This window comes from Ixodes scapularis, unplaced genomic scaffold (genome assembly GCF_016920785.2).
Source record: "Ixodes scapularis isolate PalLabHiFi unplaced genomic scaffold, ASM1692078v2 PGA_scaffold3__209_contigs__length_174095766, whole genome shotgun sequence".
NCBI lineage: Eukaryota > Metazoa > Arthropoda > Arachnida > Ixodida > Ixodidae > Ixodes > Ixodes scapularis.
This window is the reverse complement of record NW_024609868.1, coordinates 16,153,936-16,176,573: the sequence shown is the minus strand read 5'-3', so window position 1 is coordinate 16,176,573 and position 22,638 is coordinate 16,153,936. Positions and strand designations below refer to the sequence as shown.

At 44.9% G+C, this 22,638-nt stretch overlaps 1 protein-coding gene across 1 annotated transcript in view; it reads left to right on the top strand.

Annotated features, from left to right (window-relative positions):
* LOC8024748 (voltage-dependent calcium channel type A subunit alpha-1) overlaps positions 1-22,638 on the top strand; it is a 99,507-nt gene that overhangs the window by 41,547 nt on the left and 35,322 nt on the right. The window contains exons 24-27 of the mRNA XM_029991193.4: positions 2,838-2,981; positions 3,325-3,526; positions 4,231-4,395; positions 10,939-11,049. Coding sequence (XP_029847053.4) covers positions 2,838-2,981; positions 3,325-3,526; positions 4,231-4,395; positions 10,939-11,049 — 622 coding nt within the window. The remainder of the gene's footprint in view (positions 1-2,837; positions 2,982-3,324; positions 3,527-4,230; positions 4,396-10,938; positions 11,050-22,638) is intronic.

The window sequence follows — 22,638 nt, the reverse complement described above, 5'->3', positions numbered from 1 at the left end:
AGCATTTTACACGGCGTGCAGTTAGGTCTTACATGGCATGCATCTAGGTTTCGCTCTACGTGCTCCGAGCTGGTGTGCGCTAGCCCACTCGGCCACCGATCCCCCTCGATCGAGCCCAGATTCCTATAAGAATATGTCAAGCTGGGAAAACACGTGTCTTGCTGCAGTCAGTTTGTATGCAAGATGGAGTATTGGGTGAAGTACTTCTAGAAAGTACTTGAAGTAAAGTACACAATAAATTATAGGTTGTGTACTTCAAGTAAAGTAATAAGTGCACAGGGCATAAGGTACCTGAAGTAAAGTACAATAAATACAAACTACTTTTGAAGGAAATTACAAGTACTATTGAACACAATCTTTCAGGATGCCTTTTCATAGTTTTTTTTTTCTTAAACTGGTATTGGCATTTTTTATTGGCGTGATCGGGGAACCACTAGGTATATTTGGAAATGGCGGTGAATATCAAATGAAATTAAGTGGCCACAAAGTAGTTGTTTTATTCTTGCTAACGAACTATTTAACACAATCAACTTATAAGGCACTTATTTGTTAACAAAGCATAATTGTGTTATAAAAATTTAAAAGGAACAAATTGGGGGAAAGTACTTTGAATTCGGCACTTGTACTTTCCTCGGAAAGTACCGAAAAATACTCTAGGTAATTTACATTTACACGCTCAGAAAATGTACTTCAAGTAAAGTACAAGTTTTCTAAACCTGCTTGAAGTACTACCTCAAGTACGATGTACTTATAGTGCTTCCCAACACTGGCAAGATGCATTACATCATTGTCGTGATGGCGCCTTTTCGAGCTAACCGATAAACACGCATGAAAATGTTGCTTTTATAGAAGGAAAATCAGACGCGTTTTCTTTAAGCTTGCAATATTCAAAATAAACAGCGATAAAATCTATCTTCTCTGTGGGTGGGTCCTGAATACTACGATAGGTCAAAAAAGAATTCGTTTGTCAAGCAAACGCGGCAAGTGGCATCGCTGGCCAGGTTGCGCGAGACGCCGCTTGATTGAAAGTGCTTAGCTATATTCACCTATTCATCCATCCATACACTCAGTCTGTAACGCGTCCACGCCAAGGAGTCAATATGAGAAGCCTTAATATAACCACCTTGGTTCACGCCATGCGCTTCAGCGAGCTGGCGGCGTTCGAGCACCCACTATTTTACATGGAGGTAGGAAGCTTCAGGAGGCAACATGACGCCACCAGAGGTGAAGTCTGGGGATACTTCTGGTTTGGAGGGACACGCCCCTATGACGACCAAAACCAAAAGACGCCATCGGACGGAAGGGACAGCTGATTTGGTGCCAACAGCTTTTTTGGTCACCTTGGGGGCGTCCCCAACTACTGTGACCTCTTCTTTCTACTTCCGTTCTATTTTAGCACGCTCTGGATCAGTAAACTTTGCATCGATGGCGCTTATCCACATGTCCACATAACTCGATTCAGCAGAATAAAGTTGCCCAAGACATCCAAGATTTTTTTAACATCGGGGCACAATTCACAGAAAAAAACTGAGATTGATTTTTTCTCGTTTCGTCGTCACCACATAATAAATTATTTTAAAAAAATGGACCAGCATATTCAGAAAACTATTAGTATTTAACGCCTAATCTCTGGCGAAACTGAATCTCCAAACTCAGTGAAGGAAAAGCGGAACATTTCGTTTATTGGAAGGTTTTCTTAGTACAAGCATCACGAGGGATTCAGTCAATAGCCAAAACACGCCTTTCAGCAGCAATCCTGACAGAGTCTATAAAACAATTATATTTTTAATCACAACAAGGAAGGACACGAACGTTTATTGAATCCGTAATTCGACTGGTTCGGCAATTCTTCGATATATATATATATATATATATTTGTGATCTTAAACAAATTTGGATGTTGACCGGTTTTCTCAAAAACAAAAGTTGAAATAATTTGTTTATACAATAGTCCGTTATAAATTTCAAAGATTGATTACCGATGTTTACATAATATAAAATTACATATTAGCTTGTGATAAATTAGTTCGTTCGTTAAAACCTTACACCTCAGCTTTGACAAGCGATGTCGGCCCGTTTTTGAAAAAACGCGCATATTAGTTGTACTTATGTCCAAATTTTGTCAAATTTGGTGTTGAGAGTTCGAAGAAGTGAAACATTTTCGAACGCCAACATAGGCAAGTTCGCGACATCCGTCATCAGAACCAACTTGGGCGCAACTATGCAGGTGCACCAAATGGATCCTTACTAACCTTATATCATCAACAGCTTTACGGTTATCCTCCCCTGTATTTAATATGCAGCAGTTGTGTGGGATCCCCACCACAATAACCTATTAGAAAAACTGGAAAACAAAATTCAAAATCAGTGTCCTAGATTTGTTCTAAATGATCACCAACGCGAGGCAAGTGTCACCACCATGATGAATACTTTAAAGTGGGAATCACTAGTTGAACGCAGAAAAATGTTTAGGTTAAAATTTTTACATAATATATTTAACAGTGACCTTTGAATCAGTCAAGAAATGTCTTTACACGAACCTTTTTATATATAGGGAAGGGCGGACCACCAGAACAATATCCGACCCTACTTTTGCCGTACTGATGTTTTTTGCGTTTTCTTTTTTTCCAAAAACTATAGAAGAAGGAAATAGGCTGGTTATTGAAGGATGTGTTTAACGTATATACAAGTTTGTGTTTTGGCGCTTTTATTAGAACTTAATGTATTCCATGTACTCACCCCTGCTATAATGCCGAAAGGCGATGCAGGTCTCTATGTAAAAAAAACAACTTGGTAACTGTTGCAAGTTTTATATGTATGCTTGTGTCTGGTTGCAGAGGAGAATTCTTCGTTTTCACGGAAGCTGACAAGCCCCCCAAGGTGGAAAAGCGTTCGTGGAAGCACCAGCCATTCCACTACGACAACGTGATGGCCGCCATGTTGACTCTCTTCACCGTGCAGACGGGTGAAGGCTGGCCACAGTGAGTTTTGGCGTTCTCGTTTTATCCATATTTTTTGCGTAGCAGGCCAGTATTGTGGCCCTAGCATGACTCTTTGCTGGGATAGTTTGTGCATGGTACTCAGGAATCGTGTAAGCGCAAACAGATGTGAACATGAAGGAGATCGTTCGTGTCTTACATCTCTGTTTGCCCTACAAATTTTCTGTGGATTATGCTTATCGCAAAGGTGCTATACTTTTGTTCTGGCGACGCCTATTCGCAATTCAATGAACACTCGTGTGCAAGGAACGGCAACGACGATGCATGACTTAGATTTAAATGCGCGACTGGACACCGAAATGTCGCGTCTGTTTCTGCTTTGCAGAGTTCTCCAGAACTCCATGGACTCTACGGAAGAGGACAAGGGTCCCCTGCCGAGATACCGAATTGAGATGTCCATTTTCTATGTGGTGTTCTTCATCGTTTTTCCTTTCTTCTTTGTAAATATTTTCGTGGCGCTCATCATCATCACATTTCAAGAGCAGGGCGAGAAAGAACTCGAAGAAGGCGAGCTCGACAAAAATCAGGTGAGCGGCGCTTTCTTCCTTGAAAACATCTGCAAGGACCTATACTGCGTAAAATGTAGTATTTATGAAGCCACCATTAGATCGCTTATACAAACTTGTTTAAATGACACTATATTTGTTTAGAGCACATTAAACACTTGTTTAGGGGATTGAAGAAGACGATATTACTTAATAAAGGACGTTACCCTTCCCTACAACTTCGCAATATATTACAGAAAGCATCGGCATGGGGTAATTCTGGTAACAGACGTTGTGCACACCTTAGCCAAAGCAGAGGTAGATCATCATGCTGCGAACAAAGAAGTTCAGGGGGCTCGATTCCTGGAGGAAGATTAGTATATATTGGTTTAGTCCTCAGTAAGTTTTTGTGTGCATTGCCGTGCTTACGTTGTCATGATAACCAAGCCGGTTTTGATGACATCCTCTGCTGTGTGGTATGTAGCACGAACGGGCACGCACGGACGGGCAGATAGGCGGACGGACGGATGTAATAAATTTCTGGTAGTAGGAGGTTTCCTTATAAAGCTTTTGTTTTCTTTAAGCTATAACAAAACGAAAACGTAACGCGCCATTCTACGTGCTATTCTTGTAACTCTCTTACTTGACTTCGTTTTAATAGCACCTACAAGAATTTATTTCCGTTGATGTCGGACACGACCGACGCGCACGTCGCGCTACATGTTTGTTATTTATTTTCCTTTCAGAAATCCTGCATAGATTTTGCAATTCAAGCCAAGCCACTGCAGAGGTATATGCCAAAGAACAAAGACAGTTTCAAATACAAAGTGTGGAAGATAGTAGTATCAACCCCCTTCGAATACTTTATCATGGTATTAATTGTGCTCAACACCGTTCTGCTCATGATGAAGGTAAGCTTGGCGCTAAATTTCTTGGCCAGAAAAGCGGCAATTTTTTTTTCTTTTTTTTATGCAGGATGTTAGCTTTTAATATGAAGATATTTTTCAAACATGGATCGGACAATCACATGGATGCTGTTTTCACTGCGTGTTTATCGAACTCGCCAGACGTTTGATGGCGAAATGATTATCACGATAATTTAAATATATAACTTAAGTTTGTGACTTAACATTTCAACTACTGGGTAATGTAGAAATGTCAGTTTTAAAGGTGGTAATTATTTCGGCAGCGTGAGCTAGGTGGGAGTTCCGACAGCTCGTGATGGGTGCCCCAAACGAGCATGTCATTCTCGTGCTCATCTTTGTCACCAGAGTTGCCAGTGCTTCATCTGCATCCACTTTTAGAACCCAGCAACAAAACGCTAAACTCTATAATGTATATCCCCAATGGCGCTGCCTTTTAGCAAAATGTCTAAATTAGTTAAGCTGCTAATAATAATTCCCTTCAAGAGTGCGATTCCAATGAGACCCATCAAACAATGTTGAAAGAGTTAAATATCGCATTTTAGATAAGTATTCCACTGATTGTAAAAGTTACCCTCCCCCCCTTTCTCTCTGAAGTCGGCCGAGCCTGATAAGTATGAAGTGAAGGCGGTATCTATGTAACGGTCATAACCTTTTTTAAGATTTGTTCAAATTAGAACAATCAGCCTGTATAGCTTTTGTAAGCCAGTTTTTTTTTTTTTTTACCAACACTTTATGTATTTGATTATCTTGACTGGTTATTCCTCGTGTGATAAAAAGCTGCAGGGAAATAAAGCTTCGAATTACCTAGATGTTAATCCACACCATTTGAGCTCTAAACATTCAGAAACCACAAGGTCTGTCTTTTCAATGTATAGATACTACATATCTTAGTTGCCCTCAAAGTATAAAGGCTGAGCAAGTTGTAACCCGATGCACATAAACGCTAATTGGCTTGCTGTTCTATTTCTGTAACTAACGTGCAAACTAAAGCACACCATGCACTTTTAAATCCCGAAAAGAAAACCTTTACATCCACAAACTGTTTCCTAGCAGCTTTTGTTTTCACACGAGTATGAAAGTGTGTTTCTAGTGAACTCGGAATTGTCCCGAGCGTTGCAAGTGTTGTTTCTGCGCCGTGCGTGTTGGATGGCATGCCGCTGCATGAACCAACTCAATTTCTGAAAACGGCGTCGCCGAAGCCGTGTCTCCGGACCGCTACCCGAGGTGGAGATTTGCTCGCGGGGCGGTCGTCGGCCTGCAGGCGTAGTCTGCAGACCGACCTCGATGAGACCCCCAAGCTGCATAAATGCACCAGTGAATGCGAGCATGGCCTCTTTGCCTACCAGGCCCCCGCAGTGGGCCGCCCCGGCGTCGCCAGCACGGCCGCGGCCCTCTTCCGTGGCTCGCTCGGGAACCCCCGCCAGGCCTCGCGGTGCGTCGCGAGGCCTAACGGTGCATCGCAAGGCCTAGCGGTACATTGCGGAAGGCCTAGCGGTGCATTAGAAGGTCTAACGGTACATCGCGTTGCCTAGCGGTGCATCACGAGCCCTATCGGTTCATCACGAGGCCTAACGGTGCATCGCGAGGCTTAGCGGTGCATCGCGAGGCCCAGCGGTGCACTGCGATGCCTAGCGGTGCACTGCGATGCCTAGCGGTGCACTGCGATGCCTAGCGGTGCACTGCGATGTCAGGTGCATTGCTAGGCCAAGCGGTGTATTGCGAGGCCTAGCGGTGCATTGCGAGGCCCAGCGGTGCATTGCGAGGCCTAGCGGTGCATTGCGAGGCCTAACGGTGCATTGCGAGACCTAGCGGTGCGTTGCGAGACCTAACGGTGCATTGCGAGACCTAGCGGTGCATTGCGAGACCTAGCGGTGCATTGCGAGGCCTAGCAGGGCATCGCGAAGCCTAGCGGGGCGTCGCGAAGCCTAGCGGGGCATCGCGAAGCCTAGCGGGGCATCGCGAAGCCTAGCAGTGCATCGCGAAGCCTAGCAGTGCATTGCGAAGCCTAGCGGTACATTGCGAAGCCTAGCGGTGCATTGCGAAGCCTAGCGGTGCATTGCGAAGCCTAGCGGCGCATCGCGAGGCTTAGCGACGCACCGCGAGGCCTAGCGGCAGGGGCGCATGCATGCGTCGCCCGAGGCCGGGGCCTGCTTCTTGTTCGAGTGCCCTTAGTGCTTGCTCCGAGCGAAGCATATGTCATGGTCATGTCTCTTGCTGCTCTTTGCCTTCGTTCCAGCGTGTTGTGCACTGCCTGACGCACGCGCTGTGTGCACTTGTGCACAGGACCTCCGTCCCCCATGGGAGGGGCGATGACTTTGCTGTTGTCTTTACCGCGAGCTTGGGTGTGCGCCCCCCGCGAGACTGTCACCAGCTGTAAAGTAGGAAAGAACTACGGGCTCTCTTTGTGCCCTGCGGCGTTCGCTGGCTCCGCTGGCTTCGCTGGTTACGCTGGCGCGCGTCTTTTGGGTAGCGCGTTCCGAAATGCACGCTATGTGGGTGTTGCGTGGTTGAAGGAAACGGGTGACTACGTTGAAGGTTGCGGGATCCTAGAGACCAGTTCGATCTAGGGAGCTTCATGTGTAGCCTTCCCATGTTGGGAGAATCTTAGCGTTGCTCAGTGCCGAGGACCAACACCAGATGAGGAGCAGTGAGGTTGCTCCGGGTTATAAATGCTCTCGCGAACACAAAGTCGACTGTGTAAAAAGGCATGTCTGTGGGACATCCGTTTTAGTTAACTATGTTAACGGCTGCTGGAGAAATTATATATGTGACAAACGATTTGCTTCTATATCACTGATCATTACATGACCCTTACTAAGAGATGTATTTACGTGCGATATCACTGCATATATTCATATCATTCACTCCTTCATTGCTCCCGCACAATTCAGAAGGATGCCCAACTGGCAACTTACATTGCTGCCGTTTGCTGACGTCCAAGGAACTGCCTGCACTTTCAATAGCGTGTGAAAATTGTAAAATAAATAACAATTCCATTATTGGACACATACGTGATGCATTGCGAACGCTTACTCTTCAATACAACAAAAGAAAAATTTAGAACAAGTTGAAAGTTTAAATATTGGGTCTAGTAGACCTTGTAAATTTTCTTCATATCTCTACCAACAAGATTTAAAGCCGCCACGTTGCAGTCGAATCTCTCTTTCAGAGCCTTCAGAAGAGCATGAAACACATGAAGTTTGAATCAGAGATTCACAACCAATGGCCTGCAAACGGGCTTCATTCGGCACAGAGATCAAGTTAAGGGTCAAGCGTTAAGTTACATCATTTGTAAAATCGTCCCCTTAGCAAAACAGCAGGTTCTCTCAAAAGCCACAGCTGCTTCTTCTACTGGTCTTTGGTAGTGAACGTTGGGATGGCTCCGAAAGATCGGCCTAGTGCCGTACCTAAGGCGCGCGCCAGCGGGGCAGCGGAGAACCACAGCAGCGGTCGGCTGGGCGACGAATGGCCATGACATATTCTTCCGGACCTTGCGCGCCGTGCTGCCTTGGAAACGCTCGGTGTTTCACCGGGGCCCCTGCATGGCTGCGCCGCCGGGGACGGCATTTCGAGGTGACAGTGGAACCCCGAAGAGCGCTGCGTTGCCGATATCACTAGGCCACGAGATTATAACCCAAAATTATGATCTACAAACTAATTGTTAACTCATATCGGCATCCAAAATAGTTGTTAGTATAGAGTTACAGGTGCGAATACAGCCGACGTATTTGTAGGTATGAACATCAGGCTCCCATAGTTTACTAGACGTCTTTTGGCGAGTAAGCTTGATAGGATGGATTTCAGACTGTCTTGGCGAACATCAGCGACAGTTCTCAAACTGCAATAGTTCAGTTGCGTCTTCGGCTGTCATACCATGTGCCTCACACTTTAGTATCAATTATCCTAATTATTGCATACAGCAATAGGGGTGTCAACATTTTCATCTGTGCGACCTCCTTGTGCTTTATATCAGTTTAAATAGTTGGACGCACAGGAAATTTCTCAGGAACTGACGGGTGCTGCTTAGCCTCGTTTGAGGCAAATACCGGACGTTCGGCTGTCTTCTCGCCATCCAATATCCAACTAGTACCAGGCCTAAAAGAGGTGCAGCGGTCTTCGGGGTCCGGCAATCGGGGCGGCGTTGGTGGCCACTGCTCGAGAGCACGTCGGCTGCTCCATGCCGCCCACCCGAGCGCGTCATGTCGGCCTGCTTGCATGCTCGTCCCGTCGGAGGGCCTCCCTCGACGCTCCGGGCGGGGCTGCAGGGCTCGTCGTCGCCGAGACTCGCCGGGGTTCCGTTCTTTGCCCCCGCGACTCGCCACCGCTCCCGGCCTTCTCCCGGACTGCGAGCCCCTCGGAAACATTGCGTTCGGACCAAAAGGGACAGCCGTAGTGCGTCGCGTGTCGGGAACAGCCCCGTATGCACCTGATGCGTTTACCAAGCTCTGCGATAGCTTGAACTAGCACTGGAAAGATAGACAGCGTCATCGTATTCATTGAGGCAAACCCCCACCTTACCAATATTTGGCTGCCGAGTTCGAATTCCTGCCGATGTGCATCAATCCTCTGCCCACAATAGGGCAGATGATTGATGCGGATGAGGCGTCGTGTAACCAAGATTTTGTTTGCACGTCAATTAATTATTGATCTTTTGACGCAACTGCCTTTCGTTGATTGGGTGCGTGAACTCTCAAAGATTTAGTTTTTATTACTTATTTAGTCGTTAAAACTACGTGAATAAAAATTCCTATTTATGCATTTCTAAAATAAATGTTAAAAAAATACTTTCTTGAAAGTTAATGCACTTAATATTGTGCGGACTAAGCTTAACTGAGATTATGTTTCCCCTTTGAAAACACCCAATCTTCTCTCTTTTGTTGTGAGGCGTGTCATTTGACTTTCTTGGTTAAGCAAGTAAGCGCCCAAAATTATGTTTACTTACAAAAGCACCGCTCGTGGCTATAGTCGTCGACAACAAAGCCAACAAAAAACAGAAAACGATGGTTCCAGTGTACAAAGTTACTCTTTGCGTGTTATTTTATAGTTCACAATTACATTTTAATTCTTTTGAGAAAATAAAAAAGAGCATTGACAAAAAATATTGTTTTTTCTTATATTTTATTGTTTATTTGTGGACAGGGAAAGAAAGTGTATGACACATAGCAGAAAGCAGGAAACATAGAGTCGTCCGTCACTTGTCTTTCGACCGGGATTAAAGTGTATTAAAAATAGTATTTGGCGTACCAAACTTGCACACTTTGGCACAGTTCTTTTTTTTTTAAACTTAATGGAAGCCTTTTATTAGAAGTAGCCTTGAGTCTGTTAAACTGAACATTGAGATCTTTCGTTCGATGATGAGTTTAAAGGTGGGCTTTACTCTTTGAAATCCTTCCGTTGCTTTGCCTCGCTGTGCACTCGGCTGTCTCTTCTTTTCATACGCGCTTGTAACCCAGACAACGCAGCAGTCGTTTGGTCTATGCAATTTACTCTAAGACACAGAAATATAATGTTCAGCTAAGTCATTTTATTCCTATTTTCACGTCATACGAGTACATCTCTTGGTTGCATCAACCAGTCTAAATATTCACCAAATTCATCTGGGCAAAAAGCAAAAAAATATTTTTCTAAGAAAACCCTTCTTCTCGGGGAAAAACATGTATTTAATGAGTGGTTTTTCGACGATAATAACGCTAAAAAATGTAGGTACCTTTTTGCAAGATAGCTATAGCCTGTTGCAGGTTAAGAAAAATGGAACCACCTCCTCCCAAAAAAGCCCCCTGCTCTTTGCACTTTCAGTAGAGCGATTAGCTGGAGAGGAGGCGAGGGGAGAGGAGTACATCAGCAGTCATGGCGAGCATAGAGCTTCGTGAGAAGAGCTTGTTCTGCTTTCCTAATCTTCAGCAAATCCCAGTACCATCTGCGATTGAAGAGAAAAAAAATATCGATCGCTGCGTTCAATACTTACACGAATCAGATTTGCGCCACTTTATTTACAAAACTTAAATATTATTATCGTGCCTCGTGGAGGCTTTGAACGTCGCCTACCCCACGTAGGTAGCACCACATGGTTACGACTAGCTAGACTGTGCCGAACTATTCCGAGGGGCTCGAGTCCGCTTCGTGTGCGCAGATCGTCACCGGGGCTCGCGTGTAGCCAGTATGTCCAGCGGCCCAGCTATGTGAACATCCCACCGGCACTGGGGCTCCAACCGGGCTCGGCCCGTGGGTCAGGCCCACGTGACCGCCCCTGCGCAGTGGGTGCATAGTAGAGTAGGTGCCCAGTGTGGGCTGTAGCGTTCGTTCACCTGGTGTGTTGTGTTTCATCAAGTTTTCTTTTTCAAGTTCAGTTTGTTCTTCTGTCGCTTCATTTGCTTCGCCTTTCTTTTTTTTCCCTCTCTCTTTTTGTCTCCCCCCACTTTCTCTCTCTTCCTCCTGTGACCTGCCTCCCCTTCTGCTGATATCCTTTGTTGGGGACACTCCTGGGTACCGGTGCATCTTGGCTTCTCCCCCCACCTTCCCGACGCCTAGTTTTACAATCAAACCAAGACGCTGAAGAGTACGCTCCACTACATGAACGCAGCCTTCACCGCGCTTTTCACGATTGAGTGCGCCCTCAAGGTGGCTGCTTTTGGAGTCCGGGTAAGGCTCCTCGACATCGCGAGGCGGGTAGGCCTCGCCGGCCGCGGGAGCACCGCGCACAGTCGATGGCTCTCAAGCCTGCGTCCCCTCTCAGACCCTGTACGGTCCTTGTAGCCAAAGTCGCACTGCTAATTCATCACGCAGACGACACGGTATTCCCTATATATATGGGGAAGGAAGTATATCCGGACACGCCATAAACATGTTTGAAGCTTGTATGCTTCAAACAAGTCTACAGGCATTATTCTTTTTTCTGTGACCAATGTCAGAGGACCATCATACAAGAAAAAAAAAACATCTCGGAGAGTGTCTGCAAACTGCTTTGGGTATGATGCACTAGCACTTTGACCGCGGCTTGAAGGGGACGCTGATCGCGGATGTGTCCTGTGCTTCCGCGGCATTCGTGTAGTCTAGTGCCGTGTCACTCTCAACGTTCCTGGGTAGTGTCAATCGTGGCTGCTTCTCGTCGTCCTCCTACGGGGTGGCAGCGCACTTTGAGACACGCAACTTGCCTCTGCGACGCAGCATGTGATGCTCGTAGTCCTGGTCCTTCATCAGTTGACCTGAGGCCGTCATCCCTCGTCAGAGTATGCTGTACCTCGGTGCGCTCTTGCAAACGCTTCGCTTGTTGTACAGAAAGCACGTAGATGTGATTTTCACCTTAGAAAGCTTGTAACGTTAAATTTGCAATCCTTGATGCCTAATTATTTTTTTATAAGGTGAAGGTGAAGGAGCAGAGCAATTGACGGGCTCCCTAACACCTGAGGTATACAACCCACACGCGCGCAGATGCATAGAACACATAGGACAACGGTACGAACAAAGCCGAGTATAGAGAATAAAATCGGGTAAATAAACCGGTGTAGCTTTGTTTAAATATTGTTCTTTAATATTTCCTTTTATTTGGTAACATATATCGTTTTGTTGCGTTAGTTTTAGAAAATCCTTGCCATATGGTTTGAGCAAGGAACACCCTTTCTATCCCAATGTGAATAAAATGCTCTAGCATCAATGTTCGCACCACTTAACTACTCTTAGTCGTAGGACTTGGCTTAAGCTCGTGATGTGAAGCATCAGCATTAACCTTGCGGTGAATAAATTAAAACGCTAAAGTAAACTACTGTCTTTTTTTTTTTTTTTTTTTTTTTTTTTTTTTTTTTTTTTGTCCGAAGATTATGGAACCGCCATCGAAAGACGAGGTTATTATTTCCTGAGGACGTTTAGTCAATTTCAGACTGCACCTGGAGGGTCCGGACCAGGACAATGAAGCTGTACATTTCGCATTCTCCATCTTGGAGGCATGTTACCTGCGTGTTCTTTCAGCATGCCCACAGGAGCCCCACCTGGCACAGTCAAAGAACGTTGAGGGTATCACGCTGCCTCTACTGTTGCTTATAGACCTTGAATGTACAACGCCTTTTTCGTGGTTAACCCACGAACACGCTGAAGGAAACCAACTATCGTATTCATGCAGACTTTCTGTCTGACTTTAAGGGCTTCACGGATTCTGCCTGCTTGTTTTCTTTTTGCGGCCATTGCTCGTATGACGTATTTCGGACAAGGCCGCACGAGACGAGATGGAGATCCGTGAGGTCGGCAGGAGAAAGCCATGGGAGTGCGCTGGTTTCGTGTTCCTCAGGCAGGGCGGGTGCATAGACGTCGCTCTCGAGGCGTTGCTGGGTTGTAGAGCGAGGGCAAAGAACCTGCCAACATCAGCAGTCCTATTCGCTTGTCCTCGACCCCGCCAAACAGTGTTGAGCTAGCTCTCCTTGGACGAGAGTGCAATTTGCTGCATGTGACATGGTGACAGTGTGATATGGTATTTGTGCTAGAAGCATCGACAGCATCTTCTAGGATGTGTCTACTTCACCGCTGGCCCCAAAAACGGCGCGGTGTACTTGGATTGTTTCTCTCTCTCTCTCTCTTTCTCTATGCCCATGTCCTCTCTGTATCTACTGTCAGCTTCTCTTTCTATTGCTCTTTTCCGCTTTACTATTTTTAGTTTACTTTCGGATAGAAAATGGATTCCCTTGACGGTCGCAGTTTTGTTTGTTGACTTTCCGTACATTCTGTATTCTTTTTTTTTTTTGCCAATGACGCTTTTTTTTCCCTTTTTTACCTGCCTTTTTCATTCATCCTGTAGTTGAGGCCGCCCCTTTCCCAACGTTCAGCGCTTAGTCTTGTCCGCCAGTCACCCTTTAGTTTCCCCCCTTAGTTTTTGGAAGCCACGAACATGCGGACACGTGGGCTCACTGCAGTCGGAAGCTAAGCTCTCGCTTTGTCGCGTTCCCTCACCCGCGGCGATTTTTCTCATCGCGCGTGGGTTCCGCAAGAAAGTCGCGATACTCGAACCTTCCCCCAGAAAAATACCGTGAAAGAGTTAAGCCTAGCCGCTTCTCGCTCAAGGATCCGACAAACGTCGTGTCTCGAAAGAGCTCGCGTCATCCCACGTCCTTAGAGTAGGACCCAGACCCGCATTTGGAAATGCTTGTGGAGCAAGTGAACAGCGCCAGTTTTGGCACTCTCATTGGCGCGTTTTTCTTTTTTTATGGACGTTACACTGACTGGATGGCGGGGGAATAGTATGAAGGGTGGCTGAGGCTTAAGTAAACACGTCTCAATGATTCACGCGCTTATCAGACTCCCTACTTTGCCCACGCTCTGTTGAGTAAGCAAAGCTTGAAGCCGGCTGAATGCTAGCACGTGAATCACTGGTGCGTGTTAACTCTCGAATCCCACCCCTCTTCTGTATACCCCCGTAAATCGGGCGAGATGACGCTCATCAGAACGTGCCCATCAGAGTGCCGGAATCAGACCTGTCGGCCTATTCCACGAGCATTTCCGAATAGGCAACCTGGACGCGTCGCACCCCACCGGTGCTCGCAGATGCTGGGCTCTTAGCAGCCCAGGTGAACACGCCCAGGGTCAGGCCGTTTCCACTGGCGCGTTTTTCGGTTCGCCCTTGGTTTGGACTTCTTTTCTTTCTTTCCCGGTCTACCTAGTGGAAGGTCGGTTTGCCTTTGTTACGCCTCTCTCTCTACCTGGTGGCCCGGATATTCCCGTCCTCTTGGTCTGCTTGCGTTAGCATCCTGCACGTCCAACTGCATGCGGAGCATTCTCTGCACCTCTGCTGCCGTGTCCAGCACTCTGCGAGGAGACGCCACGACCGCGGGTCGGAGACCTCGCCCTTCTCGTGCACGCATCTCCCCTCACAGACCCGCCGCCGGCGGGCTTGCCTGCTCCGACGCCGCCGGTCCCCGGTACCTTAGCTCGCCTGCGACTGATCGCTGCACGTGTACTTCCTCCCTCACGGCCGCGTGTTGTGTCCTTCCGCGCGCGCGTGTTGAGCCCGTCTTTGGCGCAGCCCGGCCACGCTCGACCGTCTCCTGGGCTTTGGGAGCTTGTTGAGCGTTGCCCCGGAGCTCAGTGTCGGACCGAGCCGCGAGGGAGCTTTGGCTTGCTAGGCAGCACCGCCGGTGCACGCCATACTGGGATGTGTGTTTGTGTGTGTGTTTCGCCGGTGGGACCGGAGAAACGGGGTGAGCAGCTGTCGTTGGCGGGCGCATGGGCGCACCCACCACTACAGGTAGAGTCTACCGAAGGCGGTAGTTCACGCAAGTTGAGGATAAACAGTTTGAAGACATTGCGAATTGTCCCTCGAAGAAAGAAGAAAGCCTTTCAAATATATAATATCCATTACTGCATACACCTATAGCTTTCTGTGTTCAATTACTTCCGTACTAAAGTGGCCGTATATTAACAAAATAATCGAGCTCTATTAGTATATACCACGGGCTCAAAAAGAGACGTTTCTCTAGGATAGTTTAAATAAAGTTCCAGTTCCCGGTGTTAGCCTTGTTCCAATTGGCCGTTTAAGTAGCTGCGTCTCCTAGGGTTGCAAACACGAATACTTCTTTGTCTTCAAGCAATATTTTTTTTGATTGGCTCCATGAAGCATGACGCCTTTAGGTACACAATGAAATGAAATTTAATTTGCGTTTAATCTAACGTTAACGTTATTGGCACCTATATGACAAGATCACCGGTTTTTATGAATAGAAATTTATTATCACTTCAAAACTTCTTTCATACGAAATACATTTTGAACCAGTTTACATGACGCAATACATCTTACCGCATCAGGTTCGATGATTCATCCTCTTAACCGGCTTATATACAGCATGGTTGAGAATAATTTCACCTGGTGCAGCGTTCATAAGAGATGTCACTGGCGCTAAAGTAGGCCCTGTTTCCCAATCTACCAAGAAGTGCCTTACAAGTGGCAAAGTTGTTTCATCTATGTTTTATTTTTTTTTAGGAAAGCGTAAAAGTGCTTGCAAACTTCTCATTTAATATAAAATTAGCTGTCAGTGAGTGAGGCCAATTTCCAACAAATAAATACATCACATGATTAAGTTTTTCTTTTTTTGCGCCACATTTGTTTTATAATTTATAAATCAATATCAAGCACGATAAAAGCATAAAACGATGAATGTAAACAATTCGTGTACTAAATGTTTCAATATAACAGAATCCACAAACGTCAAATTTTACTTTTAAAGGGCATTAGCAGCGCCGAAAAAAAACTGAGTTTTTAATGTTTCTAACAAACTTGCAGTTTCTTTTCTCTTCTGTTTTCTGTTTTTGCGACAATATTATATTAATTTGTTTTTCTAATTACGCGATTTCAAAAAAAAAAAAAGAAGTATTAGAACAAGAATAATGCAGAGCGGCTAAAATACTATAGCTTATTCGCAACATCTGGAGTATATTGCTATTGGCCAGAGAGCGCCAGATTTTACCACTCCCACTGCGGAGCTACGTGGTTTATAATATAGTTCAATAGCAACTAAAAATAACCCTGATATAACCATGTAGACTGCAGATTTTCCGCCCTTATTATTTAACATTCGCTTTGTTAAAAAGGTACATGACCTCTATCGGAAACATTCTTGAAAGCTCAACAGGCAAGTTTTGCCCAAATGCCAACATAATATTTTATTCATACATAAATCTCTGTTCGTAAACAGCAAGCATATCCAGGTAACGGTAGACTAAGAGTAGCATACCTAAAAATCTAAAAACTTGGAGAATGTCTTTCAATGCACTATCACCTTCACACGGGTTCGGAGCGTTTACCATCACAACACTGAAGTGAGCATTGTGCCTTCGCCAAATAAAGTAAGTGTCCCAGAATTGGCCTCTCCGCTACTCACAAAAGAGGCGCACAATAGAGCCATCTTCACGGATATTCGCGGTTCATCACAATCATCACTTGTCAACCTAGTGTCACGTATTGAAACCACCATATATCTGACATCTCAACAAGAGTGACTTTCGACACGAGTTCCATGGTATTGGTCATCGATTATCTCTCAATCAGTCTCGAAGAGGAAAAAAAAAAAGGCGAGCAGAAAATTAGGTTGCGCACATTAAAAGGATATATTTACCCTTCCTTAAATCGGCTCGGTCAACACCACCTAGAGTAATCGGAGCCGTTTAACACCCTTCACCACCAAGAAACATGATTAAGGCGTGTGCACCTAAGCCTTCCACCCCTCCCCCTCTGCTCGCTTCCACCTTAAGACAGGCAATGTGGCGTCCAATCATAGCCACAAAATTGCTCTTTTTACTTCGCAATACATTTTTTTTTCTGGTGACGCTATTGGGCGTTTCTAATCTATGTCTGCGATCGAGCTCACTTTGATGACGTCCAAATTCTAGCGCGCAGGCCTCGATGATTCTGGGTGGTGTTCACTCGATACAGTCTGCCCGTTTGAGCTCAGGCCCGAGGGCGAGAACCGCGGGCGCCATGTCCGTCCTGGGGGTTAGTTTCAAGTTGCTTCCTCTCAAAGCGTCCCGATGATGTGCTCGATCGACGCAGCCCGTTGTGGCGCGTCGGCGGTGCTGCCGGGCAAGCCAAAGCAGCGGTTCCGCGCGATATATCGGTGGCGGATGCACGACCCCCACCCCCGCGCGCACTCGGCGCAGTCCGGGGTTGTCCTCTTTTCTCTCTCTCCTTAATATCAAGCAGGTTGCTCTCGGCGGTCCTACATAGCCCTCTCGTTTTTTTCTTTCTCCTGGCCCCTCCTCCCTTTCTTTGCCCTCCCCCAACGGCGAATCTTCTCTCCCCTAGTTCCATTACGCCAGCGATTTATATTCCGACATTCTAAGCTACTTAAACATGGCCTTCACTATCCTTTTCCTGCTGGAATGTATATTCAAGTTCATGGCTTATGGATGCAAGGTTTGGGACGATTTTTTGTTTTTCCCCGTTTTTCTTCTTTTGTCTCTCCTGCGGCTGACTTTCTTGAGTGTGCTCTTTCTCGCGCCGCCATCTTTTCTTTCTGCTATGGAGCAAAGTTCTCTCTCCGGTCTCCCTCTTTATGAACGTTTCTGGCGTTAGGGGAGGCGTACTTTACTGCGACTGCAGGAAAACAAATATGGAGACAGTAGGTACTGGCTCAACAATCACGTGGCCGTAACCTCGTAAAAGACTCTGCTAAAAAAAATACAAGTTCTACTGTGGTCTATATCAGGCGTCCCGTGCAGTGTTGTGGGAGTTACGGTAGGCAGTGCGTTGCTTCGCATAATGATTCCACTGCGTGAGCGGTCACAGAAGCAAACATGGTCCAGATCTACTTTTTCTCCTGTCACTTTAACAAAGCTGCATTTATTATTTTTTTTTTTTTTTTTAGATTTCCTTTAAGCACGACTGTATAATTACAAATGCGCTTGCAGTACCCACCGAAACTCGTCGAATGTCCTTCTTAAACGCATTATAGATGATACACCTTATCCCACATCGAGCTTGGCAATTGAAAGTTCGAGCCAATACACTTTTTTTTTTAGGGGTAGGACCCCGAGGGTAGTGTTGAGTCTTCTCCTAGGAAGAAAGCTTCTTGGTTTCGACTTACCAGCGTAAGAGTAAATTTCCTCTGTTTCTCGCGAGAAGATCGTAAGGTACAGTCAGTTCAAGCCGCAGTTACTTTTACTTCTGTTTCTCTGCTCCTTGCCTTGTTTCCGTTTTTGGGTTATTAGGTCTCGGGATTTAGGCGCTCTGGGTGTACAACAGTGTGACTCATGTCACCCTAGCATCAGGTATTGCGAACCAGAATGGCCTGTGTGTGCGTTTGTTGACTCGCAAAGCCAGTGCAAGCGCTCTCTTCGGGGTCCTTCTTAGGTACACCAAATTGTGTAGAATGATGCTCAGGTCTACTGAGAAGTCCCGTCAAACTCGGGCCCAATGGGAGCCCTACGCGTCTTCGTTAATGCTCTTAAAGGCTGCACGACGATACCTCTTCACAAGTTTGCAGTGGCTCAAAGTTAGACCTAGGAAAGCGTCAATTATTAGGTCACGCATCGTTTTCTAGTTTTCACTACACGTGAGCCACAGTCCGCGGTTGCATTCCGAAACGCCGTTTACGACGTTACATGTTTTGAACCATTGACTAAAGAGGCTTCCGACCGCCTTTTTGGTGTATGCTTGTGCCACTAAATAAGCTACGCTTCAGAGTAACGACACTTGGCCATATTGTGTCTTAAAATCATGGTTGCCAGTTCTCTGAAGCTTTATATGAAATTACAGGAAACGCTTTTCCGCCCTCGACAAATGTTTGAACAGTTCGCGACAGAGCAAAGCAATATTACATGACCTTCCTAACACCGAATCTAATACTGAGGAAGTCACACTTTTGCATCATTACGATCGGCAGTTGCGTCTTCTGCTCTTCATACGAGCCAAAATGGCGGCGCCCACAACAATGTTGCGGAACGGAGTGCCGATACTCTAAGCGCAGCTCATTTAGTGGCTCTAGTGTATGCTATGAGTCATCCACACTCGGCCATCCACGTTTCCACGCTCCGTATGACATTGCATCGCACGTCCCGACACAGCCGTAGATATGTTTGCTTGATACTCTTTTTACGCACCAGCTCGAGTAAAGAGCAGAAATTTTGGTGGGCTGTCGGAAAGTATTTGTACTTCACGACAGCTGATGCCTTGGATGCGCATTCCCAATCTACACGCTGGCTCACGTAGCAAGGAAGTGCAGCGCTCAAAGCATCCAAACAAATGCTCACGTTTTCTTCTTTTTGTTTTCTTTTTTGTTATTAACGAAGATTTGCAACTCGCACTGACTCCAAAACTTTCCGCACTGGAATTTCGTAGAGCATCGTCGGTCATGTTGTTCATTTTGGTCACACTTAGTCATTCGATTGGCACTGCTATAAAAGGAACGACAGGGGGAAATCGACTTCACCTATTTCCCCCTCACGTCACTGCAGATTAGAAACATCAAAACAGCAAATGGCATGGGTATGAGTCAGACCTGGCATGCATGGACGAAGGGATTCCGGATCATTTAATTTATGATCGTATCGTGCCCAGCTTACCGCGCGGATAAGGCCATTACGAATAGGTTTTAAAAAATAAGCCCCAAAAATAATTTAAAAAAAAGTTTGGCCAGCTTTATTACAATAAAGTCTACATTTCTTCAAGATAGGTGAGCACCGAAATGACCAATTAGTAATTAATGTTGATTGAAAAGGCTCGTTCCTGTCTACAGTTAAAAAAAAAGACGACTGTTACCAATGAAACTTTTTTTTTTCATTATGGAAAGAACTATACTTTCATGTCATATATCGCCAATCGTCCCTGCTGTGCTAAGTTAATCTTGATTAACAAGATCTTATCAATTACATCCTTATTCGATGCATTCAAGCCCGTCTTAAAAACTTGTCATTGGCAATGATTCAAACAAGTCAAATCTTTCAGCTTCTGGAAAATCTAACGAAAAGACTGTTTGCACGGCTGAACCTTCTGACTGAAAAATGAGCTGAAATTGCGAAAGACAAATTCGCAGCACAGGCCGTTCGGTGGCGCGTTTTCAAAAGCGATGTCATTTACCGTATGAGACCAAGTGTTAACCCATACTTGGTCTCAAACTGTATGACTCGCAGAGTTTGAGACGTCATAGCTCTTGCCGTTGGAGACCGTATATGACTCATACATTAGGAGTCACTCAACATCATGTTGACATTAGTCTAGTTATCCACGGCTCGTTTACATTAAATTGTGTAATCAAAATGGTGATACACAAACAAAAAAATACGCAAAGACTAGAGTTAGTACAAATATAAATTATACTACGATCATTCTGATTCTCAGGCAGTTCCCCTGAAAGTTTCAAAAATAACCGAATAAAACAGTATACCAGCCGTAATGCATGTTCCTCTATCTGGCTATCACCTTCCTGTAGCCTGGAATTCCGAAATATTATTACGCATAATGTAATATAAGAAAACATAATTAGATGTAAGATTCTATTATACAAATAAGGTAACTCAGTGAACAGCTCATATGTAACCACGTTATCTGAGAGATAAGTCAATTTTGCCACAGATGTCTCTAGCCAGTAATTCGATCAGCTGGCAGCCGGTGTCTCGTGCACACCAAAATATATGTATTTCTGTGAATTTCTCGAATTAGGACGTAACGTTCGGTTAAGCTAGACAATTTTCTAAATATTTCATGTCTCACACAGGCGTCGAAAGATTTACTTTTATTGATTCTAAGCAAAATACTCATATTCCATTTAAACATTGGCATATGTATCGTAAATTTAATGTGCATCATTTAATACAAAAACAGATGTCAACAGCTAGCTTATATCTAACATTTCCGCACGGACGCTAACTTTCGAGAATCAGTTCCATAATAACAATCGATCGTGTCCTTCGAGGAATGGGTAAAAACTTGCATTTAGTCTTATTACCAGGGACTCTGGAGATCCATCTCAGGCAGGCTGATGTTAATGATGCCGTTGCACATGCAGCAAATCTGTTTACAAAAAGAAGCTTAAAGTTACCGAGTGAACTTTAGGTTTCTTTAATGCCAAGAGAAAGAGAGCGGTGTTAGTGTCGTTATTTTCATTTTATGCAACATCTATACCTTAGGTGCCTATAGTTACTCGAGGCGAATATTCCGCCAGTGTTGTTCGTATCTGAAGTGCACCGATCGGTAGCAATCTTTCTTAGACTCTAATATCGCCAATCGGCTGCAAGATGACACGTTTGTGAACGAATGAGATTAACAAAAATTATGCCTTTCGTTATTAAAAAAAAATATTATCTTGTTCTTTATGCGAGCAATATCGGTTGTCTTTTCGCCTGGAGCAACTGCGCCATTTTAATGTCAATGCTGTATTTTCTTATTTAAACTACGGCGCACTTGAAAATGCGTGTTAAGAAATAGTTTTCAACGCAGGATTCGCTATTAAAGGGTCACTCAAGTGCTTTTTCTAGAAGCTTGTTTTTGATGGCGCATTGTTTGTTGGGCTTTAGTCAATAAAATTTACCATTTCTAGATGGCAGGATGCCCTGGTTAACTCACAGCAATTGAATATATGGGCACTATTTAACCCTGGGGTGAGAGGGTGGGGGCAAGCATCCTGGGGTCCCCACAACCTCCATGAAATTTGATCATTGAAAATTATCAATTGCGTGGAGAATTCGAACGTTACTAATATTCCTCTTTTTAGGCGCGTCGCGCATTACGTTCTCACAAAAACGTCAAATCTTTAGGCGTAAGGGAAGTAACATAGTAATTATTGTTTAAACACGGCGTCTGATGGCGCCCCCTGGTGTCTGCTCCTCACAGAAAACAGGGTGTGTCACGCTCTTCGATTAGGTTTTTAATAGGGAAATCGGCCACCCGTGAGCGTAGTTTCGGTTTTTTTATCATGCTTAGAGCCAGTAGTTTGAGTTGTCACAATAAGTGGACAATCTCAGAATCCACTTGAGTGCGCTTTTAAATTCTCCCACCAATCCAGGGTTCCTAAATATGGGCGTTACAAATTATATTACGAAATACGGTACAACCTATAGCGTATGATAAAATTGAGTGACCACAGGCAATAAATTTATATGTTCGGGGTTGCTGTCGATATTCCTTTTACACTGTCGTATCACAATAGTATGTGTCCTTTTCAAGCCCATTCTCCTACCTCTCTTGCCTTATTTTAGGAGTGATTGTTTATTACTGGACGCAGTACCGTTTCAATGACACCGTCCCCCAAACATATCGATGTTGTGTGTGGTCAATCAGTTGCATTTTGACTTTGCTATACATAAGCAGAGTTACTTCTAAGGGAACCTCCTGAAAAGTCTTAGAGTCGAAGTCGAGATTTCGCTAAGTACCTTGGCTTCTTCGGGGCAAAGTCACTTAGCGAGATGTCGCTGTAATTCAATGGCTTATCACGTGATTCCTTCTTGAGCTTTTTGTACCATACCTGTTACACGTGCTGTACTTTGTGTGCTAACGGTCAACAGTTTTGGCGATATCTCGGCAACAGCTCTGCACATTTAGTTTATTAATTACCGTGGAAATTTTTGTTTGCCACGTAAAGTACTCGATAATGTAGGACTATTCTTTTTGTCTTTTCATTGGCAAAACTGCAGATAATTTCAACTAAATATTACATCGCCTTGACATCAGAAATTATATTTTGATATTAACGTACGGCGCAAACGCATACTTGCTCTTATTTTTTTTTTTATTATTTAGAATGCACTTTGGAAGTAGAAAAA